Raw genomic sequence first — 27,374 nt, 5'->3', positions numbered from 1 at the left:
AGTAACCCCCCCCTCCACAAATGACATCCCGGTTCTGCCCAGGTGTAACCCATCCAATTTGTACTGGTCCCACCTCCCCCAGAACCGGTCCCAATGCCCCAAGAATCTGAAACCCTCTCTCTCACACCATCTCTTTGGCCACCTATTCATCCTATATATCCTGTTGTTTCTATTCTGACTAGCGTGTGGCACTGGTAGTAATCTTGAGATCACTACTTTGAGGTCCTATTTTTCAACTTGCTTCCTAGCTGCCTATATTCTGTTTTTAGGACCTTATCCCTTTTTTTTACCTATGTTGTTGTTACCGATGTGTACCACGACCACTGGCTGTTCACCCTCCCCCACCAGGATGTCCTGTAACTGCTCAGAGAAATCCTTGGCCCTCCTACCAGAGGGGCAACAGACCATCCTGGAGTCTCTTTTACAGCTCAGAAACGTCTCTCCCGATTTAATCCCCGATGACCATTGCATTTCTGCACCTGTTCCTCCTGCCGTGTGCAGCAGAACCAACTATGGTGCTACCAGTGTGGCTGTTGCTGTTCTCCCCTGAGAGGTCACCTCTTGTTAAACAGTTAACAGCCAACGGAAACACAAATGGACCAGGGGCGGAATTCTCCGACCCCCGCAGGGTCGGGGAATCGCCCGGAGTCGGCGTAAATCCCGCCCCCACCGTGGCCGGAATTCTCCGCTACCCGGGAATCGGCGGGAGCGGGAATCGCTCCCCGCCGATAGGCGTGCCCCCCGCGGCGATTCTCCGGCCCGCGATGGGCCGAAGTCCCGCCGCTGTCAGGCATCTCCCGCCGACGTGGTTTAAACCACCTCTGCGCCGGCGGGATTGGCGGCGCGAGCGGGCCCCCGGGGTTCTGGGGGGGGCGCGGGGTGATCAGACCCCGGGGGGTGCCCCCATGGTGGCCTGGCCCGCGATCGGGACCCACCGATCGGCGAGCAGGCCTGTGCTGTGGGGGCACTCTTTTTCTTCCGCCGCCACCACGGCCTCCATGGCAGAGGCGGAAGAGACCCCCCTACCGCGCATGCCCCAGTGGTGACGTCAGCGGGCGCTCACGCTCTGGTGCATGCGCGGACTCACGCCGACCGGCGAAGGCCTTTCGGCCAGCCCGACGCCGATCAGCGTGGTGCCAAATGCCGTTGGTGCCAGTCGGCGGAGCGGGAGCCACTCCGGCGCAGGCCTAGCCCCTAAAGATGCGGAGAATTCCGCAGCTTTGGAGAGGCCTGACGCCGGAATGGTTGGCCCCACTCCGCTACGCTGGGACCCCCCCGCCCCGCCGGGTAGGGGAGAATTTCACCCCAGGTGTTTGAAATTATTTTCAAGGTCAAACAAGAGCTAGAAGATAGATGGAAATTGAAAGACTTTGCCTGGGGTTTAACAGTCACGTTGTGCCGGTGCGTATCCAGCCGAGCCGGTTGAATTGCGGGAGAGGTCACAATCGGGATCCAAGCCAGATGCAAAGTGCTTGGCGGTCTCACCGGCTCGCTCCCGTTGCTGTGTTACAGATCCCGCCCAGACGTAGCGACACACCAATTGAGACCAATTAAGAGTAACCTCCATCTCATTAACGAGGTGGAAGACCAATCTAACGGCCTCCCGGGAACTAACCGACTCCCCAGCGAGAGGTTGCGCCGTTTAGCGCTCCAATTGAAAAACAGCAAACTAGCGCAATGGCTGCTGGGAAGATCGGAGGAGGTGAGGGGTTATTTCCAATACTCGCCATGCAGCCCAGGGACTTAGGAGCTGTGGCCTAGTGCTCGGGGTAGTTTGGGGCGGATGGGGGACCCCTCGGGGATGGGGCGGGGGGGGGGAGGGGGTAGGCTTGAGCGAAGGGGTTGGGCGCCATAGCCCGGGGGTTACCCATGGGCTAGGAGGGTAAGGGACTCGGCGTCTGTGGGGCCTACAGGCCATCCTCCAATATTGTGTGTCTGCATAACTGGGGCAACTACAGCTGCTGCCTGTCTGTCCCACCAAACACTTCCAGGACAGAGCCCTGGTCTGGGTTCTATGCTGAAGATCACTGTAACTCCCTTTGGCTGTGAGCAGCCTCGAGCTTCACAGCTGGGTGCTGGAATCGAGCAGACCTCCAATTGCCGTCTCCCATGGATGTTCCTGACTCCACCTGATGTACCTCAGTAACTGTGTGGTGCCCACCAGATTGTGCCCCAGAAGCCTGTCCACTAATGTTGCCCACCGAGGTGTGTGTCTCTGTGCTGGTGGAAGGTGGGGGTGAGAGCTGCGACGTGTCGATGGTGGTCTCCGTTGTGCTGCCATCTGAGTGTTCTATTGGTAGCCGAATGGGGGGGGTGGGGTGACCCCGGGTGGTCCGGCTCCATCAGGTGGAGATCCGGTGAGAGATTGGACATGTGGTTGGTGAGAGGAAAGGATCATTTTGTCCGACATGAACAACTCACTTGGGACAGGTCACCTGGGTGAAGGGGTAGTGGATCCTCACCTCTCTGGCACAGGCCAACCCCGCTGTGGGTCACCACCCTCCCCTTGGCCAACCCCGCTGTGGGTCACTACCCTCCCCTTGGCCAACCCCGCTGTGGGTCACCACCCTCCCCTTGGCCAACCCCGCTGTGGGTCACCACCCTCCCCTTGGCCAACCCCGCTGTGGGTCACCACCCTCCCCTTGGACAACCTCGCTGTGGATCACCACCCTCCCCTTGGCCAACCCCACTGTGGGTCACCACCCTCCCCTTGGCCAACCTCGCTGTGGGTCACCACCCTCCCCTTGGCCAACCCCGCTGTGGGTCACCACCCTCCCCTTGGCCAACCTCGCTGTGGGTCACCACCCTCCCCTTGGCCAACCTCGCTGTGGGTCACCACCCTCCCCTTGGCCAACCCCGCTGTGGGTCACCACCCTCCCCTTGGCCAACCTCGCTGTGGGTCACCACCCTCCCCTTGGCCAACCCCGCTGTGGGTCACCACCCTCCCCTTGGCCAACCCCACGATTTCCATGGTCCCTTCCTCATCGGAGGGTGAGGTCACTGATGTCTGGAATCCCGCCGCCCATCTGGGCCCTTTCCCGCCTGTGATGGTGAATGAAGAGGTAAGCAGTGCTCCGAAAGCTAGTGTTTGAAACAAACCTGTTGGACTTTAACCTGGTGTTCACCCCAGTCCAACGCTGGCATCTCCACATCCCGCCTGTGATGGGCCAACTTCTCCTGCGGAGACACAGAGGGGACGTTGTGAGCCAGCAGAATGGGGGTCTATAGTAGCTGGTGTGGGCACCGCCCCTGGGCATGCAGGGCTTGTGCTAGTAGGTGCCAGGGTGTGCTGGGGGGGTGCTAGCTGCCGATTTGCGATTTGTTGGGCGGGAGAGATGCTGGAGATCACGGGGGTGGCAGGCAGGTCTGATGACAGGGGGCCGGTTAACTTACGACCTGCTTCAAGTCGGTGGTCTTCTTCCAACATTGTACAGCGGTCTTACTGATTGCGCTGCCCGAACGTACGGCCACTGCCTCCCAGGCAGCATTGACAGCCCTGACGCTGGTCCTCCTACCCCCAGGGGGGAACAGGGTGTCCCATCATGCCTCCACGTCGTGCAGCAGCCTGGCCAGGTTGGCGCCCCCGAAGCGTGGAGCAGGTCTACGTGGTTCCATGGTCGTGCGCTGCCTGGGAGTGAGTTTGGAGGGAGCGTGTATGAGCAGCTCCCCCTCGTTAACGGGAAGATGCCAGGTGCAGTTCAGCTGATGAGACAGCCAGTTCCGCCATGAAGCTCGTTGGAGATCATTTGTGGCAACAAGTGCAGTTAAATATATTGGCATCGCTGCCGGGAAGTGCCCGGATGTTGTGCCCGATATGGCACTTAGAACATTTCCTGTTAAATTTGCCAAAACAGCAGTGGGGAATGAATACAATGGAAGTGCGGAAGAGGAGAGAAATGAACAGATTAAACAGGATAGCTGAAACTTTCAATTCTAATTTTGATGATGTTTAATTGTATTGGTCTTTAGGGGTGGGATTGTCCCGCAATTGGCGGGGCGACCCGTACCGGCGGCAAGAGTGGCCCGCACCACTCCGGCGTCAGGCCACCCGGAAGTTGCCCGGAATCCTTCGCACTTCCGGGGGTTAGGTCGGCGCTGGAGAAGTTGGCCAGCGCGAGTTGGCGCATACGCAGAACCGCCGGCGTGTTTCCCGCGCATGCGCAGGGGGTTTCTTCTCCGCGCTGGCCATGGCGGAGCCTTACAGAGGCCGGTGCGGAGGGAAAGAGTGCCCCCATGGCACAGGCTCGCCCGCAAATCAGTGGGCCCCAATCGCGGGCCAGGCCACCTTGGGGGCACCCCCCGGGGCCGGATAACCCCCCCCCCCACCGAGGACCCCGCTGGACAGCTGACAAGATAGGTCCCGCCGGGATGGACCATGCCCATTTCATGTCGGCGGGACTGGCCGAAATTGGGCAGCCACTCGGCCCATCGGGGCCCGGAGAATTGCCGGGGGGCCCCTGACCGGCGCGGCGCGCCCTGCCTCCGGCCGAAAACCGGCACCGGAGAATTCGGCAGCCGGCGTTGGAGCAGTGGGGCGGGATTCACGCCGCCCCCAGGCGATTCTCCGACCCGGCAGGGTGTCGGAGAATCCCGTCCTCGGACATTGATGTCGTTTTGTGTTCATTTGGAACAAAGGATCAAATGGAGGCCATTCAGCCCCTTGAACATGTTCCACCATTTTTTGAAATAATGGCTGCTTTATGACCTACCTCACCTCTATCCATGTCCCTTTTGGATTTTGATTAACCAATTTCTTTCAACTTTTATTTTTTTTAATTTAAGGAGTCCAATAATTGTTTTTCCAATTAAGGGGTAACATAGTGTGACCAATCCACCTACCCTGCACATCTTTGGGTTGTAGGGGTGAGACCCATGCAAACACAGGGAGAATGTGCAAACTCCACACGGACAGCGACCCGGGGCCGGGATTGAATCCGGATCGTCGGCGCCATGAGGCGGCAGTGCTAACCACTGTGCCACCGTGCCGCTCTTTCCTAACCTCTTTTCATCTCTCCCACCCCCATCAACTTCTCATTCTCATCCATTTTGTCCCTTATATTTACTTAATTTCCTTTCAATTATATCTATGTATTCACCTCAACTACTCATTGTGTTTCCAGATTCTCACCACACTTGAAGACAAGACATTATTCCTCAATTCCCAACAGGATTTTACCAGGGCCTGCCCCATATTCAGGCCCCCAGTTTCTATCTCTCCACCAGCACAAATAGAACATTCTCCTTTAGGTCCACCCTTTCCTAATTCCTGTGTTGGTCAAAACAATCCCTGGAAGCGGGCCCCACGACATTGAGCTGGTGGAGCAGGCTCTGAATGAGTCTGCCAACAACTTTGACTCTCAAAAGAGCATGTCTGAAGAAGAATAGGACAAACAAAGACCCCCATGGAAACGGAAATCCCCCTCCCTCCATGCTTAAAGAACCACACCCCCCTCCCCTTGGCACATCCCCCATGGAACCACTGACGCCCCTCCCCTCAGCACTGCCCCCTGCCGACGTGATTGGACAGTCCGACGATGGGGGTCAATCAGACGTAAGCATTCAGTCTGCATTGTAAATGGAAATCCAAACTTTTAAAGTCGGGATCCCCATTATGTCATTGACAGAGGGAGGGGTCAGCCAATATAAAAACCAGCCAATATAAAAACCGTTTTGGGTCCTTGCTCGTTCTCCACCTCCTCTGTGATTTCCGTCACTTTGAAAACAGGGGCGGACAATTCCTCCCATTCTGAGACCAGCTTTTATACTTAAACCCTTCAGTTGCAATGGCAGGATTTCAGCTTCCAGTTTCTCCGTTCATTGAGATCTCAGGGTTCCTAATCAGTAACATAATTATGGCATTATCATTTCCCATTACTCCTTTAGCTCCTTCTCTTGGCTTCAGTTGTGAAAAGGAGTAATTGAGTAATATATAGGAGTAATGCAGAGGATTAATTTATTCTGCTTTTTTCAAATTTGGTGCTTATCAAGGTGGGGGAATGTCAGTTTTTGCGATTGAAATTCATCCAATATCAGCTATTTAGTGTCCACATAAACCTCCCTTCTCCCTCTATTACAATTTCCCCCAGTGCAGGGCAGTTGAATCGAGTTGGGCAGAAAAGATCCCAACCTCCTCACCACCACCCCATCATCACATATCCAACACTGACTGTCATGCATGGTGATACTCCGAGAAGGTGTCAGAGGGAGCCCAGTAACTCAATCCCAACCAGAGATGGCACCTTCAGGAGAGGAGGGGGGCTTAACATTGACAACACAGAGCAATATTGACAAGGTTGTCATGTGAGAGTACCTTTAAGAAATGGATGTTTAAGCAATGTACCTTTAAGAAATGGAGCAGCTCATTACTGAAGTGATGTCAGAGGGGGGGAGCTGAGCTGAGCTAATTTCTACTTTCAGTTTCAGTTTTGAGAAAAAGAGCTTGGGTGTGTCTGTGTTTGCAGTGAGCTGGATCTGCTGTGATCTCTGCCAGGAAAGACTATCTCTGAATCATTTGGGTGATTTAAACTCATAATAGTAATGTCTTTAACCTGACATGTTTCTGTTTAAAGGTGTTAAGTCTTTTGGAGGTTTGAAGGAACATTTTGAGGGATTATTTAGTGTTGTATTATTTTTGAGGATATCTTTGAAGTAAGGGGTGTTAGGGATCCAATGTTTATTTAAAAAGGTGAAGTTGAATTCATGGAATAAACATTGTGCTGTGTTTAAAAACCCACGTGTCCATAATTGTAATACCACACCTGGAGACCAAGCCGTGTGCTTCAAAAGCAACAATATATTAAAGAGTTGGTTGAACTCCATGATACATTTTAGGGTTCTGAAAACGCCGCTCCCATAACAAGGTCCCACAAGACAGACTATTAAGAGAAATCAGAGAGCACGAATTGGAGGGGTTAGCTTGGATAGAGAGTTGATGATGTGGTAAGAGACAAAGGGCGGCGATATGGGTTTGCACTCATCCAATTGGCAAGATGTGACCAGTGGCGTCCTCCAGGGATCTGTGCTCGGCCCACAGCTTCCTACTTTATTTCTAAATGAGTTGCATAAACCAATATAGATCCATGTATCCAAGCTTGCTGATAGCATTAAGTGAGGTGGTACTATGAATGTATACAGTTGGGAGCAGCAGGTCACAAAGGGATATTGATAGATTAAATGGGTGGACATGACTCTAGCAGATAGAGGTCAATGTGGGACGAGCAAAGATTTGGGGAATACACATGCTAATGCTGCCTATTCCTACAGCTCCTGACTTTATTTTCCTTGACATAAGCAGAGAGCTGAATGGAAAGCTAACCTCTTATTGATATGCTGACAGAATGCATCACTGGGGATGTTTTGACTGGGAAAGAATTAGCAGCAGATTGAAGTGGTCAATGCATGCAGGCACTCACCTTGCAACGTTTGAAGGGGCATCTTAAAACTGACTTTCACTCGCACCATCTCAAGAGTTAGCTGAGGGGGGTGTCACAATAGAGAAGGGCAATATTTGACCTCAGAACTCCCAATAACACATCAACCAAAGTCCTTTCAAGATCTTTGCTCGAGTGTGATCATTATAACAGAACATTTCATCATTCCGCAACGTTTGAAAATAATTTTTTTGACCGTTTGTCAAAAGATTTGAAAGCATTTTTCACATTTGAATTCTTGCAAAAATTCGACAGAGCGAGTTGCATATTTATGGCGTTCTCTGCTCTCTGTTATCAATGCGAGAGTGGTGAGGTTCGCAGATGCTGCCTATAGCTCGGGCTGGAAGTTCCCAGGGTCTGAAACTTACTGATTTATCAGAGGACATTTTACACTAACCTATGAAATGCGGGGGGGATCTCATGTCACAGTTGCTGAGTTGTGGCAGGATGATCAGCCCCAGGGTCTTCCCAATTTCCTGAGAAAGGGGCTGGTTTAGCACAGGGCTAAATCGCTGGCTTTGAAAGCAGACCAAGGCACGCCAGCAGCGCGGGTTCAATTCCCATACCAGCCTCCCCGAACAGGCGGCAGAATGTGACATCGAGGGGCTTTTCACAGTAACTTCATTTGAAGCCTACTTGTGACAATAAGCGACTTTAAACTGGGTCCGGGGACACAACCAAATGGTGTCTGGTTACATACGGAGCAGAGTCCAAACAGAGGGATGTATAAATCTCTCATCTCACCAGGCCAGAACAAAATGAAGCTCCCTTTCATGGTGACGTTGGTAACAGTTTGGGGGCCACCTTGCTGACATTTCCGATTCGAGATGCTGATAAATCTTCCAGGAAGTTTCTGATCAGATCACAGACTGGAGCCCCTGATTGTCAAATTGATTCTTTTAACACAACTGTTTCCCTTAACCCTTTGGACACAGCCCTTCTCATTTGATTGATATGCTTACTGTCATGATGAAATTGCCTCTTGTCTCCTCGTGTTGCTTCATTATACATTTTGCTGGTATCTCTCTTATTTCACTCTGCCAGGATAGATATGATTGTGGGCCCCCCACTCCCTTCAACCCCCCGGCACAAGAAGTTAAAAGGAATCCTCACCACTTCCAAAGATTCAATCCAATACTCTCCTAGGTTAGGACTCATCGACAGAATGCTTACTTTATTTCACTCAAGAGTTATTATTTAAGCAGCCAACCCCCTTCTTCACGTACAAACGAATAAAAAAAAACAAAAAAAAGACAAATCTATTCTGCATTTCTTCAAAAAAATTGTTTGAAGTTCAGTTTGAAACTCGCTCCACACTGGCTTGGAATTATGAACCAAATATCTCAGGTGAGGGGTTAAGTGACCAGTTAGATGATCAATGAAGGGGTTTAGCTGAATGTGTTTGTACTGCACTGCGGCTGACTGTAAAAGCTTCTTTCATTTCCTTTCAATCATTGGAATGTTTGTGATTCTGATGACAGGCAATGAGCAGGAGCCAAAATCTTTTGCACTTTGGGTTGGAAGGTGCTGCTCGCCATTTGCATGAATGCATGAAACAAAAATGACACTTGAATGAACTCTGATGCATGGGCACTGTGAGGTGTGAAAGGCTCTCTTCCTCGCCCCAAAAAATCCAAATGATGTTGGCGTGCTGCCGCTTGGCAGAGAATCAAATGGCGGACAATCAAATTTGATCAAAGACCCAACATTGGCTTTGGACAAAGTAAACAACAAACCCATCCCTGGTGAGAGATAAGCAATGATTGGACTGTCTACCCAATCATTGGGTCTCCGTTAACCGCACGGGCCTGTACATGGAGAGCACTACTTTGGAATTAGTTTGGAATCAGTCAGGTGAGGTGATTCGATGGACAGCTTTGTTTCTGAGGGTTAAAACTCTCATACTTGTTTTCAAATCCCTCCATGGCCTCATCCTCTCCCTAGCTCTGTAACCCCCCCTCCGCACTCACCCTCCAGCCCTCGGAGATCCCTGCACATCCTCAACTTCCATTGGTCACCATGTCTTCAAATGCCTCAGCCCAAAGTTCTGGAATACCCTCTTCAAACTTTTAATTAATTTCCAGAACTGGTGACTGATTCGAGTTAGTTTTTCACCAATAAAACCTGGCAAAGCACTTTATAGGAATGCTATCAGGCAAAACATGACACCACGAATCAAAAATATATTTTGAAGAAGACCACAAGCTTGGGTAAAGGGTTAGGTTTTAAGGAGCCATTTACAGAAGGGGAGAGTCAGGAAGATTTAAGATGGAAATTCCAGAGTTTAGGATCTAGGAAACTAAAGGTACAACTGCCACCGGTGGTCAAAGGAACACAAAGATATTCACAAGACTGGCATTGGAGGAGTGCTGAAATCTTGGAGAGTTGTAGGATTACAGAGAGAGGGAATAGTGAGGCCATAGAGAGATGCTTTACTTCTCTCCAACCAGACCAACTGTGGCAACCCATTTGCTGATACAGCTAAGATCACAGTCCAGTAGTCTTACAAAGGAATGTCCTAGTCTTACTGACAGCGTAGCACACAGTAATGGCTTTTTATTCCCCACTGAGTCCAGTGCCCAGTTTTTGAATGAATAATTGTCTCGATTCTCAGCCTTTATCTCAGCTAGCTCGTCCATTGTTGAAGAAAGCAGTTGGAAGCACGGCGTAGTGGTTAGCACTGCAGTCTCACGGCGCCGAGGTCCCAGGTTCGATCCCGGCTCTGGGTCACTCTCCGTGTGGAGTTTGCACATTCTCCCCGTGTTTGTGTGGGTCTCGCCCCCACAACCTAAAAATGTGCAGGTTAGGTGGATTGGCCACACTAAATTGCCCCTCAATTGGAAAAAATGAATTGGGTACTCTAAATTTATGAAAAAAGAAAGTTGAAGAAAGCAGTCTTGTGAGATTTACCCAACATTCCAAAGAGCAGCTGCCCTCTCCGCAAATGTTTGTACAGCTGTTGAGAGAAACATTCTAAGCAGGAGAACTTATTTCAACCTAAACCGATCCTGAGCCAGAGTCTTTCTCGGCAACACATTGGTTCTGACTCCAGACCCACAGCAAAGTGGTTGACCCCTAACTCTCCTCTGAAAAGACCTGGCAAACCATTCAGTTGTACCCAACACCACTTTATCATGGGCAGTAAAACTATGGTTTCATCAGTGATGTCCATGCACTGTGAAAAAAACCCAACTAAACCTGAACCCAATTCCTGATCAACTCAACTCCCTCTGGACCGCAAAGGTCAGCTGGAGCACAACATGGAAAATATGGGCTGGGTCCTGTTTCTGAGGTTGGTATTGAGGCATATCAAAGAGTATAGAATCATAGAATCATAGGATTTACAGTGCAAGGCAGCAAGGTGGCACAGTGGTTAGTGCTGCTGCCTCACGGCGCTGAGGTCCCAGGTTCGATCCCGGCTCTGGGTCACTGTCCATGTGGAGTTTGCACATTCTCCCCGTGTTTTCGTGGGTTTCGCCCCTACAACCCAAAAAGATGTGCTGGCTAGGTGGATTGGCCGCACTAAATTGCCCCTTAATTGGAAAAAATGAATTGGATACTCTAAATTTATAAAAAAAAAAGGATTTACAGTGCAGAAGGAGGCCATTCGGCCCATCGAGTCTGCACTGTCCCTTGGAAAGACCACCCTACTTAAACCCACACCTGCACCCTATCCCTGTAACCCTGAAACCCCACTAAAGGAGTAGAGGAATCTGGAAGCTGCCGTGGCAATGCTAGCTGCTGACACTACGCCCCTCACTGGAATGTTTGGCCTTGAAAAAGCATTGACAGTCGAGACATTGCAACATTTGACTGATGTTCCAGCTGCTCTCCATTCGCTGTTCCAAAGCCGGGGTAGTGACTGTTGTGTACACAGATTAACATTACCAAAAACAATCATTGTTGATTGGGTGTGTAATGATTAATTCTGGACATAATACCTTGGCTCGATACAGATGATTCAAAGTATGGTTGCTGGATTCCAGTAGCTGCCTCCAGACATGGAAAGCAATAATTTTGCTCTCTCGGAGATCATCCTTTGCTCCTTTATGGATATCCATTTTGAATCTGTCACGCGGATGTATAGATGCCGAGGTAGACCTGACACCCATTGGGTCATTGAGTACCAATCTTCACCCAGCTGTCATGAGCTGCATATTAATATCTGCGGTCCCAGTTTCTCAATGCTTTGTAACTGCGAGCTTCTTTCTTTCCTGTCTCTTGATGCACGTCATGTACATGTTGCTGGCATGCTGCTCTAACTGCATATGAAGCATCTCTCAGTAACGTCTGTCTAATAACTGTTGAGTTATATTTTAGGAATTTACCCCATTATTTCTTCCCCACTTAACAAGCGTAGGCAAGTTAAATCCTAACCCATCCCTTCCCAAGATAGAATCCTTTTGTTTGCCCTGAGAGAACCCTTTCCCTCTGAAGAATTTTGATAATTGTTAACCAGTTTGCCTTGCATTTTCTGACTTGCTGACACAAGCCTCTTTACTAACGATTGGGCTGGACCCAGGGCAGAGTTACATTCTAATCTATTACCTGAGGTATCTGTATGCTTCCCTTGGTAGAGTGGACCAGATCGTTGGTCGAGGCCCACAGCTACAGGAGAAGGACCGTCCCAAGATGCCAGTGGAGCCCGAGCTTCCCGAAGACCCAAGTATGATGGGGCGGCTCGGGAAAATGGAAAGACAGGTAAAGATTGGTATCTTCAAAACTCTCCAGACAGTGGGGGAGATTTCCAATGATAAATGGGAGCCAGACATTCTGTTCCATAAAAATGGGTGGGGTGGTGGTGGGGTGGGGTGGGGGGCTTCTGCCTTCTCCATGTTTGTAGAGTATTGGGAAAGCTGAGTTCACTGAGGAATTTGGGACTATTTTTGACATGAAGCAAAGGAGTCTCACTGAGGGAGACTAAAGAGGATCCGCACCCAGTCGGGATGGAGGGAGTGATTTTTCCAGAATAAAGCAAAATACTGCGGATGCTGGAAAATCTCAGCAGACCTGGCAGCGTCTGTGGAGAGAGAAGCAGTGTTGGCCTTTCCGATCAAAACAAAACTTTTACAGAACGACTCTCAGCGATACAGGAGTAACTTTACTGCTGGTGGATGGGCCGGTGGGAAGCTATGAGGCCGTTGCTCGGACTACCACCCAGTTCCAGATGCAGGTCGGCCTCCAAAGAGCTTCCAGTCAAACCCAAGGGCCGACATATGGACCACATCCTCAGCACCATCAATATAACAGAGCCCAGTTAGACGGTTCGGGGAGAAGGGCCCGCTGTATTGATGCTCCCCTGAAGGCCCGGTTATAATTATTTATTATTATAGCTCTTCAGTTTAATGTGTGGGGGCTGTCTAAATGATGGGGGTCACATTCCGATGATGGGAAAATCCCAGCAGGGTGGGAAGTAGTGATTATTTGGCCAGTTAATTGAATTAATTGTCTGCCGCTGGCCCATTTCTGGGAATATAATAATAATCTTTATTGTCACAAGTAGGCTTACATTAACACTGCATGATGTGGAGATACCGGCGTTGGACTGGGGCAGACACAGTAAGAAGTCTTACAACACCAGGTTAAAGTCCAACAGGTTTATTTGGAATCACTGATTAAAACTGCAACAAAGTTACTGTGAAAATCCCCTAAACACGGGGAGAAGGCGCAAACTCCACACAGACAGTGACCCAAGCCAGGAATCGAACCCGATTGCGCTGTGAAGCAACAGTGCTAACCTCTGTGCCACCTAGTATGATAGCGCAGTGCTTTTGGCGGGTTTTTTTTTCAAACCAGCAAGCATTGGTATAGGAACGGAAACGGTGGCAGAATGTTCAACTTCAGGGACAGCACCTGACCAGCCAAGGACAGAGGGAGGCTGTCCCATCTCTGTAGGACCGTCTTAATCCTACCCACTGGACTCCGAAAATTTGATTTCCGAAGCTGAGCCCAATCGTGCAACAGCTGCACCCCTAAGTACCTAAGATGCCTGCCCATCAATCAAAATGGCAACACCCTCAGATTAACCCCCTTCTCCAGCGGGGTAACCGAAAAACACTCAATTTTCTCAAAATTTAACTTATACCCAGAGAACGCACCAAGCCTCTACAGCAGCGGCATTATGCTCCCCATTGTTGGGACCGGGTCCAAGATGTACAGTAACAAGTCATCAGCGTACAGGGACACCCTTGTTCTATCCGCTCCCTCACTATCCCCAGCACACTCCAGAATTCCTCAATGCGGTGGCCAAAGGCTCAACCTCCAACGCAAATAACAAAGGGGACATGGGGCACCCCTTCCACGTTCCCCTGTGCAACTTGAAATTCATCAAACTCCTACTATTCGTCCGAACACAAGCCCGAGGTTCCCTGTATAACAGTCTCACCCACGTCACATACCTGGGACCAATCCCAAACCGCTCCAACATTGCAAGCAAATAGTTCCACTCTCCCCTGTCAAAGGCCTTTTCTGCATCCAACATCGCAACAACCTCCTGCAGATACCCCCCTTCCAGGGGAACTGAATGATATTTAACAGACACCGCACATCAGAGGACACCCGTCTGCCCTTCACAAACCCTGTTTCATCCTCCTCAACAATGCTCTGGAGACACTCCTCCATTCTGGGTGCCAGCACCTTCGCCAGGATCTCAGCCTCCACCTTCAAGAAAGAGGTTGTCCGATACAACCCACACTCAACTGGGCCCTTATCCTTCTTCAGAGGGAGAAAGATGGATGCTTGCATTATCTCCTCCAGGAGCGGCCCCCAAACCATTGAGTCCTTAAATCCCTCCACTAGCAGTGGATCAACCGGTTGGCACACCTTTGATAAAATTCCCCTGGGAACCTGTCTGGCCCTGGTGCCTTGTCCGTCTGCATGTTTCCGATTGCCTTCCTAAACTCATCTGCCCCCAGTTGTGTCGGCTAACCCTTCCCGATCTTCCTCCTCCAATGTGGGACATTCCCAAGCCTCCAAAAGTGCCCCCATGCCCCAAACTCTGGCGGTTACGACTGTTAGCTTCTGGCTGCCGTTGAGTAAAGAGTCAAGAGTTCCACTCCTTTCCCAAAACACATTAATTTTCTTGAACTTGCTCTGTACAAAACTCTTATCACCACCACAAGTACCACCTGCACCCCCTTTACATATCAGTGTCAATTATTGGATACTTAACATCAATTTGACATGTAATTGGAATGTCTCTTAACGCATTCCGAACACCGAGCTATACGACCACTCAGAGAACACCACAAACGCCTCATTCACCTTCTGAGGCGCAGCCACCAGCACATCTCACATATCCAGCACCTGGGCAATCTCTCGGGAAGCCACTTGCCACCTCAACTGGCCAGCCAACAAAGGGCTAGCCCACTTCCCGTATTCGTACATCGCCCCCTCGCCCTGCACCGCTGACACACCACCTTGTCCGTAGTCACCAGATTAAACTGCATCTCCAGTTTCCTCCTACCAGCTAACAGTTCGGGGGTGGAGTCCTCCGCATATTTAACATCCACCTCCAAAGTGGGATTCTCCGTCGGCAGGATCCACCTCTTCGCCAGCAGCGCACCCACACCTGCGGATTTCCTGACGGTGTGGGGGTGGCCACAATGGGAAACCCCATTGGCCAGCTGCCAGAGCAGAAAGTCCCACTGTCGGAGGGGGCGCGCCACACCAGAAAACGGGGTTGGCAGGATGGAGAATCCCCCCCCCCCCCAAAATGTATCCACCAGTTGGCTTGATGTTGCTGTGCTGGATCTTCTACTATTGGGCAGCAAATGCAGAGAAGTTGTTGGATGGGGGTGGGGACCAGGAGGCAGCATGGGTGAAGATGGAATCGGGTTCATGTCGGGGGTTGGGGCTGCGGGCGCTGGCGACCGCCACGCTTCCGTTCTCTCCAGGGAGGTTTTCGCGTAACTCGGTGGTGGTCACAACTTTGGAAATATGGCGGCAAATGCAGCAGCATTTTAAATTGGGTAGGATGTCGAAGTTGGCGCCAATCTGTGAAAACCACAAGTTTGAGCTGGCAAGGTTGGATGGCAGGTTTCGAAGCTGGGTGGACAAGGGGGTGGGAGGATTTGGGGGGCTTGTTTATGGAGGGGCGGTTTGCGATTCAAGAGGAGTTATCAAAGATGTTTGGGGTTTCACAGTGGGAGAACTTAAGATATCTGCAGTTGAGGGACCTAGGGAGGAAGGTCTTCCCGTCGTTTCCGGTAGTGCCCACAGCCCAATTGTCGGCGAGGGTTCTGTCACTCGCGGGGATGGAGGAGGGGAGCACCTCGGGAATATACGGGAGGATAATGGCGGAGGATACTGCATCCCTGGTGGGGTCTAAGACAAGTTAAAGGAGGAGTTGGGGATTGAATTAGAGGAGGGGGTGTGGTGTGAGGCTTTGCGTAGAGTGAACGCTTCTTCATTGTTCTGTATTCATTAAAAATTGTAAATAAAAATATGTTTTTTGAAAAGTTGGTTAATGGGCGCCTGGGTGTCTGAATGGTGATAATGGGCTGTCTGTACCCCACAGGTGCACTCGATGGAGAAGAAATTAGATTTCCTGGTGAATATCTACATGCAGCGAATGGGAATCGCACCATCAGAAACTGAGGCTTACTTCATTTCCAAAGAGCCAGATCCTGCTCCTCCGTACCACAGCCCCGTCGATACTCGGGAGCTCTGTGAGAAGAACACAAACGCCAACAAAATGATGCGGTCATGCAGCTTAACCGCACACAAGACGTACTCTGGACTCGGAGTTGCAGCATTGGCACCCAATGGCTGTCCACCGTCAACATCGTCACACCAACACTCAGCCAATGGGTTGGGCCGGCAGAGCCATGACACTCTGACCTTCATGACCTCCCCAGTAGGTGACGGCACGACCTTTGTTCGAATACCACCCCCGCCCTCGGTGTCGCACGAGAAGTTATCAAGTCACGGCAGCTGTAGCCGGGGGGGGCTGGAATTCAGCCGGCAGGAGGATCTCTGCTGCAAACAGCAAGAGACTGTCCAGAAAGAAAGGGACAGCGACACCTCCATCTCCATCCCTTCCGTCGATCACGAGGAACTCGAGCGTTCGTACAGCGGTTTCAGCATCTCACAATCCAAGGAGAACCTAGAAAGTGTCAACAATGCCCCCTATGGTGGGGTTACGCCCTGGTCAAAAGTCAGACTCTACATTGCGGAAGGGGAGTCTGACACTGATTCAGAAGCATGTACCCCATCGGGCCCCCCGCCAAGGTCAGCAACGAGTGAGGGGGCGCACTGTGACTTCACCTGGTCTTTGACCAAATAGACAGTGGCCTCTGTCCATTTAATGAGAAAAATTACACTGAGAAAGGGGTCAATTTTCAATGAGAGCCACACTTAATCTTTACAACATATGTAACAGGGGTCGGGGAAACAGTTGGGGACCAGAGTCGTAGATTGTACGCGGGGTCACCTTTTTGCCCTGCCAGCTGGGAAATTCTGGCTCACTTAGGTTCTCAAAGGACTCCTCAGGGCCTGAGGAAGTTAGCACTGCCAGTTGCCTGAATCCTCTCCCATCAGCCTTTAACACTGCATTGCATCAGGCATCTGGCCTCCGTCACGGAAGAAGCATTGGCTTGTGTCCCAGCAAGCACCTGGGCTCGGTCCTGTTTGTTCGCCATGTAATCAAGCTAATGGCCAATGAATGTATGTTCCACACCTTCTGAATTTTCCAGCCAAGGTGGCAAACATGGGAAAAAGTGAACTCCTGGAAGTGGAGTGGACTTCTTGGGAAGGTGGGGCATTTGACAAACACAGAATAATGCAAGCATTAAAGTCAGCTGTAGAGGATGGAGCAAAGCGGAACCGGCGGGGAGACTGTTCATCTTAAATTAGAAAGAGGAACCGAGGAAGAAGAGACTGTGAGGGAGGCAATAGGACTTGACAAAAGTGTCATTGTAGAATAGCAAGGTCATGTTCAAAACAGGGTAAGCGTGTTTTGTTTAGGATTATTGCATCCCTGGATATTTCTGACCAAATTCATGTTTCAACTTAATTCCGCATTTGTCTAAAATGTCTAGCTGTTAGGGGTGGGGGGAGGGGATTGCCTTTGGCTGGGGTGGTGTGTTGAGTGGGTGTTGGGCGGGGGGAGGTGGAGGGTATTAAACAGTGCCCTTGGCAAATGATTTCTCTCACAGTGGCAGAGGTATTTCCTTCAGGTTAATGACCCTTACCAAGGACATGTCTTCTAGTTGATCTCAAAGTGATTTAGGAGGCGGTTTGGATCTTGCAGTAAGCTGATGTAGACTGAAAGAAGGAGAGGCCACTCAGCCAGTCAAGTCCATTCTATCTGTGCATGATATCATCTATTGCATGGCTTCCCCCCCTCCCCACCCACAAATCCTGTGAGGCTCTTTCCTCCATGTACCCTGAACCCCCACTGCAAATTCAAACTCTTCTGTTCATATCTCTCAACCCTCAGTCCCCTTCATAACAGATTTTGCTCCTCTATTGAAGATGTAATTTTACTGAATCAGTCTTTCTCTCAAGTCCTTTTTCCAGTGCCTCTGGCTTGGGTAGGATATGGTTCCGTGGTTATGATCACGCGAGTAAGAATTTTGACATAAAATGGGGGTTTTGGGAGCCAGTGTAGGGCAGCGAGCGCAGTGAATGTCTGAACATGACAATGTGGGGCAGGATCGAACATCAAGTTTTCAATGAGCTCAAACCAAACTTCGGATTGACATTGGGAAGTTATTCAATGGATGTGAGCCCCTGGAAGGAAATTATTAATGAAGGCTCATGAGAGATATTAGCAATAGTCAGAGATTTTCCATTGTGACGGTGTAAACCTAACAGAGACCTCAGGGTTTCTACAAATCTCAAAATGTCAAAAGATTGGCACATCACGCTGCTCAAATGCTTTAAAATCAACTAGAAATTCTAATATAGGGAGGATATAAAATAGGTTTGATTGAACTTTTTACATAAACATATTCATTATTTGATATGAAACTCTTAATGTAACCTGTAACGTATCCGCTACACTATTCAACATGCAGCTACGGAGTCCGTAACTCCTTCCACCTTCCTCTGTTACCCCTCCTCCTACAATCTAGGAGCTTCTAGAACCATACTAGACTTGACATTGGGGAATGAGCCCGGCCAGGTGATCAACATTTCAGTCGGGGAGCAGTTCAGGAATAGTGACTGCAATTCAGTAAACTTGAAGGGACTGATAGATAAAGATAAGTGTAGTCCTAAGGTGAAGGTGTCAAATTGGTGGAAGGATAATTACAACAATATGAGGCAAGAATTGAAGAATGTAGATTGGGGGCAGATGTTTGAGGGCAAATCAACATCTGGCATATGGGAGGCTTTCAAGTTTAAGTTGATAGGAATTCAGGACCGGCACGTTCCTGTAAGGATGAAGGATAAGTATGGCAAGTTTCAGGAACCTTGAATAACAAGAGATATTGTGAGCCTAGTCAAAAAGAAAAAGGAAGTATTTGTCAAGGCTAGGAGGCTGGGAACACACAAAGCAAGTGTGGAATACAAGGAAAGTAGAAAGAAACGTAAGCAAGGAGTCAGTAGAGCTAAAAGGGGTCAAGAAAAGTCAGGAAAATCGCAAGGCTTTTTATACATATATAAAGAGCAAGAAGGTAGTCAGGGAGAGGGTTGGTCTGGTCGACTCAAAGACAGGGAAGGAATCTATGAGTGGAGCCAGAGGAAATGGGCGAGGTACTAAATGAATACTTTGCACCAGTATTCACCAAATAAATTCACCAATAAATCAGTATTCACCAAAGAGAAAGACTTGGTGGATGATGAGTCTGGGGAAGGGTGTGTAGATAGTTTGGGTCGCATTGAGATCAAAAAGTGGGAGGTGTTGGGGGTCTTGAAAAATAGTAAGATAGACAAGTCCCCAGGTCCTGATGGGATGGACCTCAGAATACTGAGAGAGGCAAGGGAAGAAATTGCTGGGGCCTTGAGAGAAATATTTACATCCTCACTGGCTACAGGGGAGGTCCCAGAGGATTGGAGAATAGCCAATTTTGTTCATTTGTTTAAGAAGGGTAGCAAGGATAATCCAGGAAATTACAGACCGGTGAGCCTTACATCAGTGGTAGGGATTATTGGAGAGGATTCTTCAAGACTATGATGTTGTTGCCATTACAGAGACCTGGTTGGGGGAAGGACAGGATTGGCAGCTAAATGTTCCAGGATTTAGATGTTTCAGGCGGGATAGAGGGGGATGTAAAAGGGGTGGCGGAGTTGCGCTACTGGTTAGGGAGAATATCACAGCTGTACTGCGGGAGGACATCTCAGGGGGCAGCGAGGCTATATGGGTAGAGATCAGGAATAAGAAGGGTGCAGCCACAATGTTGGGGGTTTACTACAGGCCTCCCAACAGCTAGCGGGAGATAGAGGAGCAGATAGGTAGACAGATTTTGGAAAGGAGTAAAAGTAAAAGTTGTGATGGGAGACTTTAACTTCCCCAATATTGACTGGGACTCACTTAGTTCTAGGGGCTTAGATAGGGCAGAGTTTGTAAGGAGCATCCAGGAGGGCTTCTTAAAACAATATGTAGATAGTCTAGGGAAGGGGCTGTACTGGACCTGGTATTGGGGAATGAACCTGGCCAAGTGGCAGAAGTTTCAGTAGGGGAGCATTTCAGGAACAGTGACCACAATTCAGTAAGTTTTAAAGTGCTGGTGGACAAGGATAAGAGTGGTCCTAGGGTGAATGTGCTAAATGGGGGGAAGGCTAATTATAACAATATTAGGCGGGAACTGAAGAACCTAGATTGGGGGAGGATGTTTGAGGGTAAATCAACATCTGACATGTGGGAGGCTTTCAAATGTCAGTTGAAAGGAATTCAGGACCAGCATGTTCCTGTGCGGAAGAAGGATAAATACGGAAAATTTCGGGAACCTTGGATAACGAGAGATATTGTCGGCCTCGTCAAAAAGAAAACGGAGGCAATTGTCAGGGCTAGAAGGCTGGGAACAGACAAAGCCTGTGTGGAATATAAGGAAAGTAGGAAGGAACTTAAGCAAGGAGTCAGGAGAGCTAAAAGGGGTCACGGAAACTCATTGGCAAATAGGGTTAAGGAAAATCCCATGGCTTTTTACACCTACATACAATGAAAGAGGGTAGCCAGGGAAAGGATTGGCCCACTGAAGGACAGGGGAGGGAATCTATGTGTGGAGCCAGAGGAAATGGGTGAGGTACTAAATGAATACTTTGCATCAGTATTCACCAAAGAGAAGGAATTGGTGGATGTTGAGTCTGGAGAAGGGTGTGTAGATAGCCTGGGTCACATTGAGATCCAAAAAGACGAGGTGTTGGGCGTCATGAAAAATATTAAGGTAGATAAGTCCCCAGGGCCGAATGGAATTTACCCCAGAATACTGAAGGAGGCTGGAGAGGAAATTGCTGAGGCCTTGACAGAAATCTTTGGATCCTCACTGTCTTCAGGTTATGTCCTGGAGGGCTGGAGAATAGCCAATGTTGTTCCTTTGTTTAAGAAGGGTAGCAAGGATAATCCAGGGAACTACAGGCTGGTGAGCCTTACGTCAGTGGTAGGGAAATTACTGGGGAGAATTCTTCGAGACAGGATCTACTCCCATTTGGAAGCAAATGGATGTATCAGTGAGAGGCAGCATGGTTTTGTGAAGGGGAGATCATGTCTCACTAACTTGATAGAGTTTTTCGAAGAGGTCACAAAGATGATTGATGCAGGTAGGGCAGTGGATGTTGTCTCTATGGACTTCAGTAAGGCCTTTGACAAGGTCCCTCATGGCAGACTGGTACAAAAGGTGAAGTCACACAGGATCAGGGGTGAGCTGGCAAGGTGGATACAGAACTGGCTAGGTCATAGAAGGCAGAGAGTAGCAATGGAAGGGTGATTTTCTGATTGGAGGGTGGACTAGTGGTGTTCCGCAGGGATCAGTGCTGGGACCTTTGCTGTTCGTAGTATATATAAATGATTTGGAAGAAAATGTAACTGGTCTGATTCGTAAGTTTGCGGACGACACAAAGGTTGGTGGAATTGCAGATAGCGATGAGGACTGTCAGAGGATACAGCAGGATTTAGATCAGTTGGAGACTTGGGCGGAAAGATGGCAGATGGAGTTTAATCTGGACAAATGTGAGGTAATGCATTTTGGAAGGTCTAATGCAGGTAGGGAATATACAGTGAATGGTAGAACTCTCAAGAGTATTAACAGTCAGAGAGATCTAGGTGTACAGGTCCACAGGTCACTGAAAGGGGTAACACAGGCGGAGAAGGTAGTCAAGAAGGCATATGGCATGCTTGCCTTCATTGGCCGGGGCATCGTGTTTGAAAATTGGCAAGTCATGCTGCAGCTGTATAGAACCTTAATTAGGCCACACTTGGAGTACAGTGTTCAATTCTGGTCGCCACACGACCAGTAGGATGTGGAGGCTTTAGAGATGGTGCAGAAGAGATTTACCAGGATGTTGCCTGGTATGGAGGGCATTAGCAATGAGGAGAGGTTGAATAAACTGTCAGTTTGTTCTCACTGGAACGAAGGAGGTTGAGGAGCGACCTGATAGATTTCCACAAAATTATGAGGGGCATAGACAGAGTGGATAGTCAGAGGCTTTTCCCCAGGGTAGAGGGGTCAATTACCAGGGGGCATAGGTTTAAGGTGCGAGGTTTAAAGGAGATGTACTGGGCAAGCTTTTTACAGAGAGGGTGGTTGGCTCAGGGTGGGAGGGCCGAAGGGCCTGTTCCTGTGCTGTAAATTTCTTTGTTTTTTGTTCTCTTTGTGAACCCCAGTATGCCACCATCAGCCACTACTTCCTAATTTACCCCACATCTCTGCCACATTTCTCAGCTTTAATTTCTCACTTTTAAAAAACAGACGACCGAATTGCCTCTGGACTTATTTATTTTTGTTCTGTGATTCTCCAACATTTTCGGCTGAAGAAATTCTTTTCAAATGAAAAGTAATCAGAGACCAGGCTCTATATAAATGATAATACTATTGAATAGTTAGAATATGAGCATGCTGTAAGTAAAGAGTCTTTTAATAATGTTTTTAAAAAGCAGCTATTTATTTTCTTGCCGTCCTGTGCGTTGCCCCCTGAGTGCTCTGCTCCTCACTGACTGGAGCTCACTGCCTCCTTCTCTCAGGGTGTTCCCACTCTGTCCCTGACTCCTGACACGTACTTGCACAATATTCCACTGACCCCACCAAGCAGCAATGGGGCAAGAGAGAGAGAGGTGAAGCTGGAATAGGCCAGGAATGGGCAAACAGTCGAGAAGCGAGGGAGGAGCAAGCAGGTCACCCGAACAATGGCAGACCGATTGTCGGGGGAGGGGCAGACAGATTGTCTGGGGAGGGGCAGACAGACGGGGAGAGGCAGACATTGAGGAGGGGCAGACAGATTGTCTGGGGAGGGGTAGGCGGATTGTCTGGGGAGAGGCAGACAGATTGTCAGGGGAGGGGTAGACAGATGGGGGAGGGGCAGACAGATGGGGAGGGGCAGACAGATAGGGGCGGGGCAGATAGATAGGGGCGGGGCAGATGGATAGGGGCAGGCAGACATATGGGAGGGGCAGACGGATGGGGTGGGGCAGACAGATGGGGGAGGGGCAGATGGATGAGGGAGGGGCAGGCAGATGGGGAGAGGCAGATGGATGGGGAGGGGCAGATGGATGGGGAGGGGCAGACGGATGGGGAGTGGCAGATATATGGGGGAGGGGCAGATGGATGGGGAGGAGCAGGCGGATGGGGAGGGCCAATGGATGGGGAGTGGCAGATATATGGGAGAGGGGCAGACGGATGGGGAGGGGCAGATATATGGGAGAGGGGCAGACGGATGGGGGAGGGGCAGGCGGATGGGGTGTGGCAGATATATGGGGAGGGGCAGATGGATGGGGGAGGGGCAGATATATGGGAGAGGGGCAGACGGATGGGGGAGGGGCAGGCAGATGGGGAGTGGCAGATATATGGGGAGGGGCAGACGGATGGGGGAGGGATAGATGGATGGGGAGGTCCAGGTGGATGGGGGAGGGGCAGATGGATGGGGGAGGGGTAGACCGATGGGGGAGGGGTAGATGGATGGGGAGGGGTAGATGGATGGGGAGGGGCAGGTGGATGTGGGAGGTACAGACAGATGGGGAGGGGCTGGCAGGTGGAGGAGGGGCAGACAGATGGGGGCAGGGCTTGTAGACAGCTTTAGGTGCTTTACTGATCTCGATAAACAGATGATAATTGTGCCTCTGATTCACACCAAGCCTTTTAATCTATTAGACATCCTACAATACAAATCTCATAAATTTATTCTAAACCGATAGGTGCAATTAATGTTCCTATTTCAGACTGTTGGAATTAACACAGCACACTTCACGCACAAACACACACTCATACTCGCACTAACACGCACTCATGCTCAGACTCACTAACGACACCCACATTCTCACTAACCTAAACACACACACATGCTCGTACTAACATACAAACATATACAGACACTCATGTGTGCAGCAACACACATACTGACACATAAATGCACATATGCGTTCACACAAACACTGACACACACACTAATACACACTAGCACAGTCACACTCATGCTTGCACCAACACACGCAGACACACACTGACACATGACTCATACTAAAACATACTTATGCACACACACAGATATACGCAGACATACAGACACGCACAAATATACGCAGACATACACAGACACACACACAGATATGCAGACATACACACACGCAGACACACACACACAGATATACACTGATATACACAGACATACACATACGCAGTCATACACACACAGATATACACAGACATATACAAACACAGGCATACACATACATACAGACATACACAACCACACAGTGAACTGACAGTATTTTCACTTTTATGGATGTCAAATCCTTTGCTGTCTCTGGCACAGCAGTTTATTGGGTCGAAATCAGCATGTGTCTCGAGAATAAAATGAAGCATTTTGTAATGTCTATATAGATCTGATATTGTTCCCATGAAAGGTCAATACCTGTGTGTTGGTAGGTTGCTGACTACACGCTGTTTATAAAGAGGACAAGTAGATTTTAACTTTCCTGATCTTTTATTTAAGATCGACAAAAGCATAGAGTGAGCGACCATGACATGATTCCAAAACAGTGGCTGGTGAATGCTGCCTGTCAGTAAGTTCGTAAAGAAATTGCAACACCTTTTTACTGGTGTCACTGGGCAATACTCATACATCAATATCCGCCCAATATTGCACAGAAATGGAATCAAAAACTCTGAACCAATATCAGCGTTTATCAAGGCCATTTGTACAAGTGGTTTCAGTTCAAAGCTTTTTTCTGACTTGATTTTATTTGATTTATTATTGTCACATGTATTAGTATACAGTGAAAAGTATTGTTTCTTGCATGCTGTACAAACAATGCATACCGTACATAAGGAAGGAAGGAGAGACTGCAGAATATAATGTTACAGTTATAGCAAGGTGTAGAGAAAAGATCAACTTAATACGAGGTAGGTCCATTCAAAAGTCTGATGGCAGCAGGGAAGAAGCTGTTCTTGAGCCACTTGGTATGTGACCTCAAACTTTGGTTCTTTTTCCTGACGGAAGAAGGTGGAAGAGAGTATGTCCGGGGTACGTGGGGTCCTTAATTATGCTGGCTGCCTTTCTGATACAGCGGGAATTATCGATAGAGTCAATGGATGGGAGGCTGGTTTGCGTGATGGACTGGGCTACATTCACGACCTTTTGTAGTTTCCTGCGGTCTTGGGCAGAGCAGGATCCATACCAAGCTGTTGGCCTATAACCAGTATTAAACCAAACACCCTGCCTCCTAAATGCTCTCCCAGGCATTAGATATTCTATATATAAACCACCGAACCAATAGGTTAGATTCCAGCCTATAACTCACTCCTGGGGTTCAGTTAACCTTTTTACATAAACAATCAGAAGCCCTGAATTAGATTCCAGCCTGTAGCTCACTCCTGGGTATTTGGTAATTGGATATTTATATTGTCAGATTCTGATAGTCCCACCCGAGCTGTTTAGGCTGCGTTTGCACAAGGTCGGTCTCTGAGATCCTTTGAAAGAGGGTGCTGTTGGGAGAGAATTGCATGCATTCACAGAGATGAACATTAATCAGTGTAATTACAGTTTTAACAATTACTATGATATTCTGGTGGGCATGCACACAACACACAGACACATTCCAGTGTTACTTTCAAATAATTTATTGTATTTATAAGATTTAATAGAAAAATTGTACATTGATATGCAGATACCTGTCTGAAAATGACACACTTCTTTATCCTGTTTCCTAACCCAAATCTTTTTACTCTTGAGAGGTAATCATTTAAACAAGATATTTATCTGAACTTTTACAATTTGTATAATTTGCATTCTCTTACATAGCTGAGCCTTGTTCTATACAGTGAAAGCTATAGTTGAAGCTCACCTTGGTATGAATGGACTTTACACACAGCTATATCAGCAACTTGCTTAATTCAGGAGTGTTGAATGCAGGTTCTACCCCTTGTTACAAAGTCGTGAAACACTGGTTGTAATTCATGATATGAGGGGATGGCTGTTGATGAAGGATTGAGCTACTGCCCAGGAAAGGTCAGCTCAAATTTATTAGACAGGAGCCTGCGCGTCAATTTAATTTGTTTGGATGACGTTTGACTGTATGCGAGTTTGACCATGAGTTTGTAAAGATTCCATGAATTATATATTATTAAATAAAGGGTATGCACTGATTACAAAGTCCAGGCAAACGTTGCCTGCTCTGCAGGACCGTGAGTCCTTATTTTACACTTTCATGTTGCCCAGGGGGCTACCAGTTTCTTGGCGTGATTCTACAGATTCTGACTGGTGTCATGTCAATGCTTCTCTCGGTCTCTCTGTCTCTCGCCCCTTCTGTCTCTCGCCCCCTCTGTCTCTCACCCCCTCTGTCTCTTGCTCCCTCTGTCTCTCGCTCCCTCTGTCTCTCGCTCCCTCTGTCTCTCACCCCCTCTGTCTCTTGCTCCCTTTGTCCCTCGCTCCCTCTGTCTCTCACCCCCTCTGTCTCTTGCTCCCTCTGTCTCTTGCTCCCTCTGTCTCTCGCTCCCTCTGCCCCTCGCTCCCTCTGCCCCTCGCTCCCTCTGTCCCTCGCTCCCTCTGTCTCTCGCTCCCTCTGCCCCTCGCTCCCTCTGTCTCTCGCCCCCTCTGTCTCTCGCTCCCTCTGTCTCTCGCTCCCTGTGTCTCTCGCTCCCTTTCTCTCTCGCTCCCTCTGTCTCTCGCCCCCTCTGTCTCTCGCTCCCTCTCTCTCTCGCTCCCTCTCTCTCTCGGCCCCTCTGTCTCTCGCCCCTCGGTCTCTCGCCCCCTCTGTCTCTCGCTCCCTTTGTCTCTCGCTCCCACTGTCTCTCGCTCCCTCTGTCTCTCGCTCCCTCTGTCTCTCGCTCCCTCTGTCTCTCGCCCTTTGTCTCTCGCTCCCTCTGTCTCTCGCTCCCTTTGTCTCTCGCTCCCTCTGTCTCTCGCTCCCTCTGTTTCTCGCCCCCTCTGTCTCTCGCCCCCTCAGTCTCTCGCCCCCTCAGTCTCTCGCCCCCTCGGTCTCTCGCCCCCTCGGTCTCTCGCTCAGTCTGTTTCTCGCTCCCTCGGTCTCTCGCCCCCTCTGTCTCTCGCTCAGTCTGTCTCTCGCTCCCTCGGTCTCTCGCTCCCTCTGTCTCTCGCTCCCTCTGTCTCTCGCCCCCTCTGTCTCTCGCCCCCTCTGTCTCTCGCTCCCTCGGTCTCTATCGCTCGTGCTCCCTCTGTCTCTCGCTCCCTCTGTCTCTCTCCCCCCTCTGTCTCTCTCCCCCTCTGTCTCTCGGTCTCTCGCTCTCTCTGTCTCTCGCCCCCTCTGTCTCTCGCTCCCTCTGTCTCTCGCCCCTCTGTCTCGCGCTCCCTCTATCTCTCTCGCGCTCTCTCTGTCTCTCGCTCCCTCTG

General features: G+C 49.5%; 1 protein-coding gene across 1 annotated transcript in view; it reads left to right on the top strand.

Annotated features, from left to right (window-relative positions):
• Positions 1–17,469, top strand: part of LOC119969753 (potassium voltage-gated channel subfamily KQT member 2) — a 218,063-nt gene extending 200,594 nt beyond the window's left edge. The window contains exons 15-17 of the mRNA XM_038803799.1: positions 8,475–8,576; positions 12,008–12,131; positions 15,949–17,469. Of these exons, the coding sequence (XP_038659727.1) occupies positions 8,475–8,576; positions 12,008–12,131; positions 15,949–16,716 (994 nt within the window). The 3' untranslated portion in view covers positions 16,717–17,469. The remainder of the gene's footprint in view (positions 1–8,474; positions 8,577–12,007; positions 12,132–15,948) is intronic.
• Positions 17,470–27,374: the final 9,905 nt, after the last annotated feature.

The sequence above is a fragment of the Scyliorhinus canicula genome, chromosome 7 (genome assembly GCF_902713615.1).
Source record: "Scyliorhinus canicula chromosome 7, sScyCan1.1, whole genome shotgun sequence".
Taxonomy (NCBI): Eukaryota; Metazoa; Chordata; class Chondrichthyes; order Carcharhiniformes; family Scyliorhinidae; genus Scyliorhinus; species Scyliorhinus canicula.
Note: the sequence above shows the minus strand (reverse complement) of the source record. Positions and strands in the feature narration are given on the sequence as shown.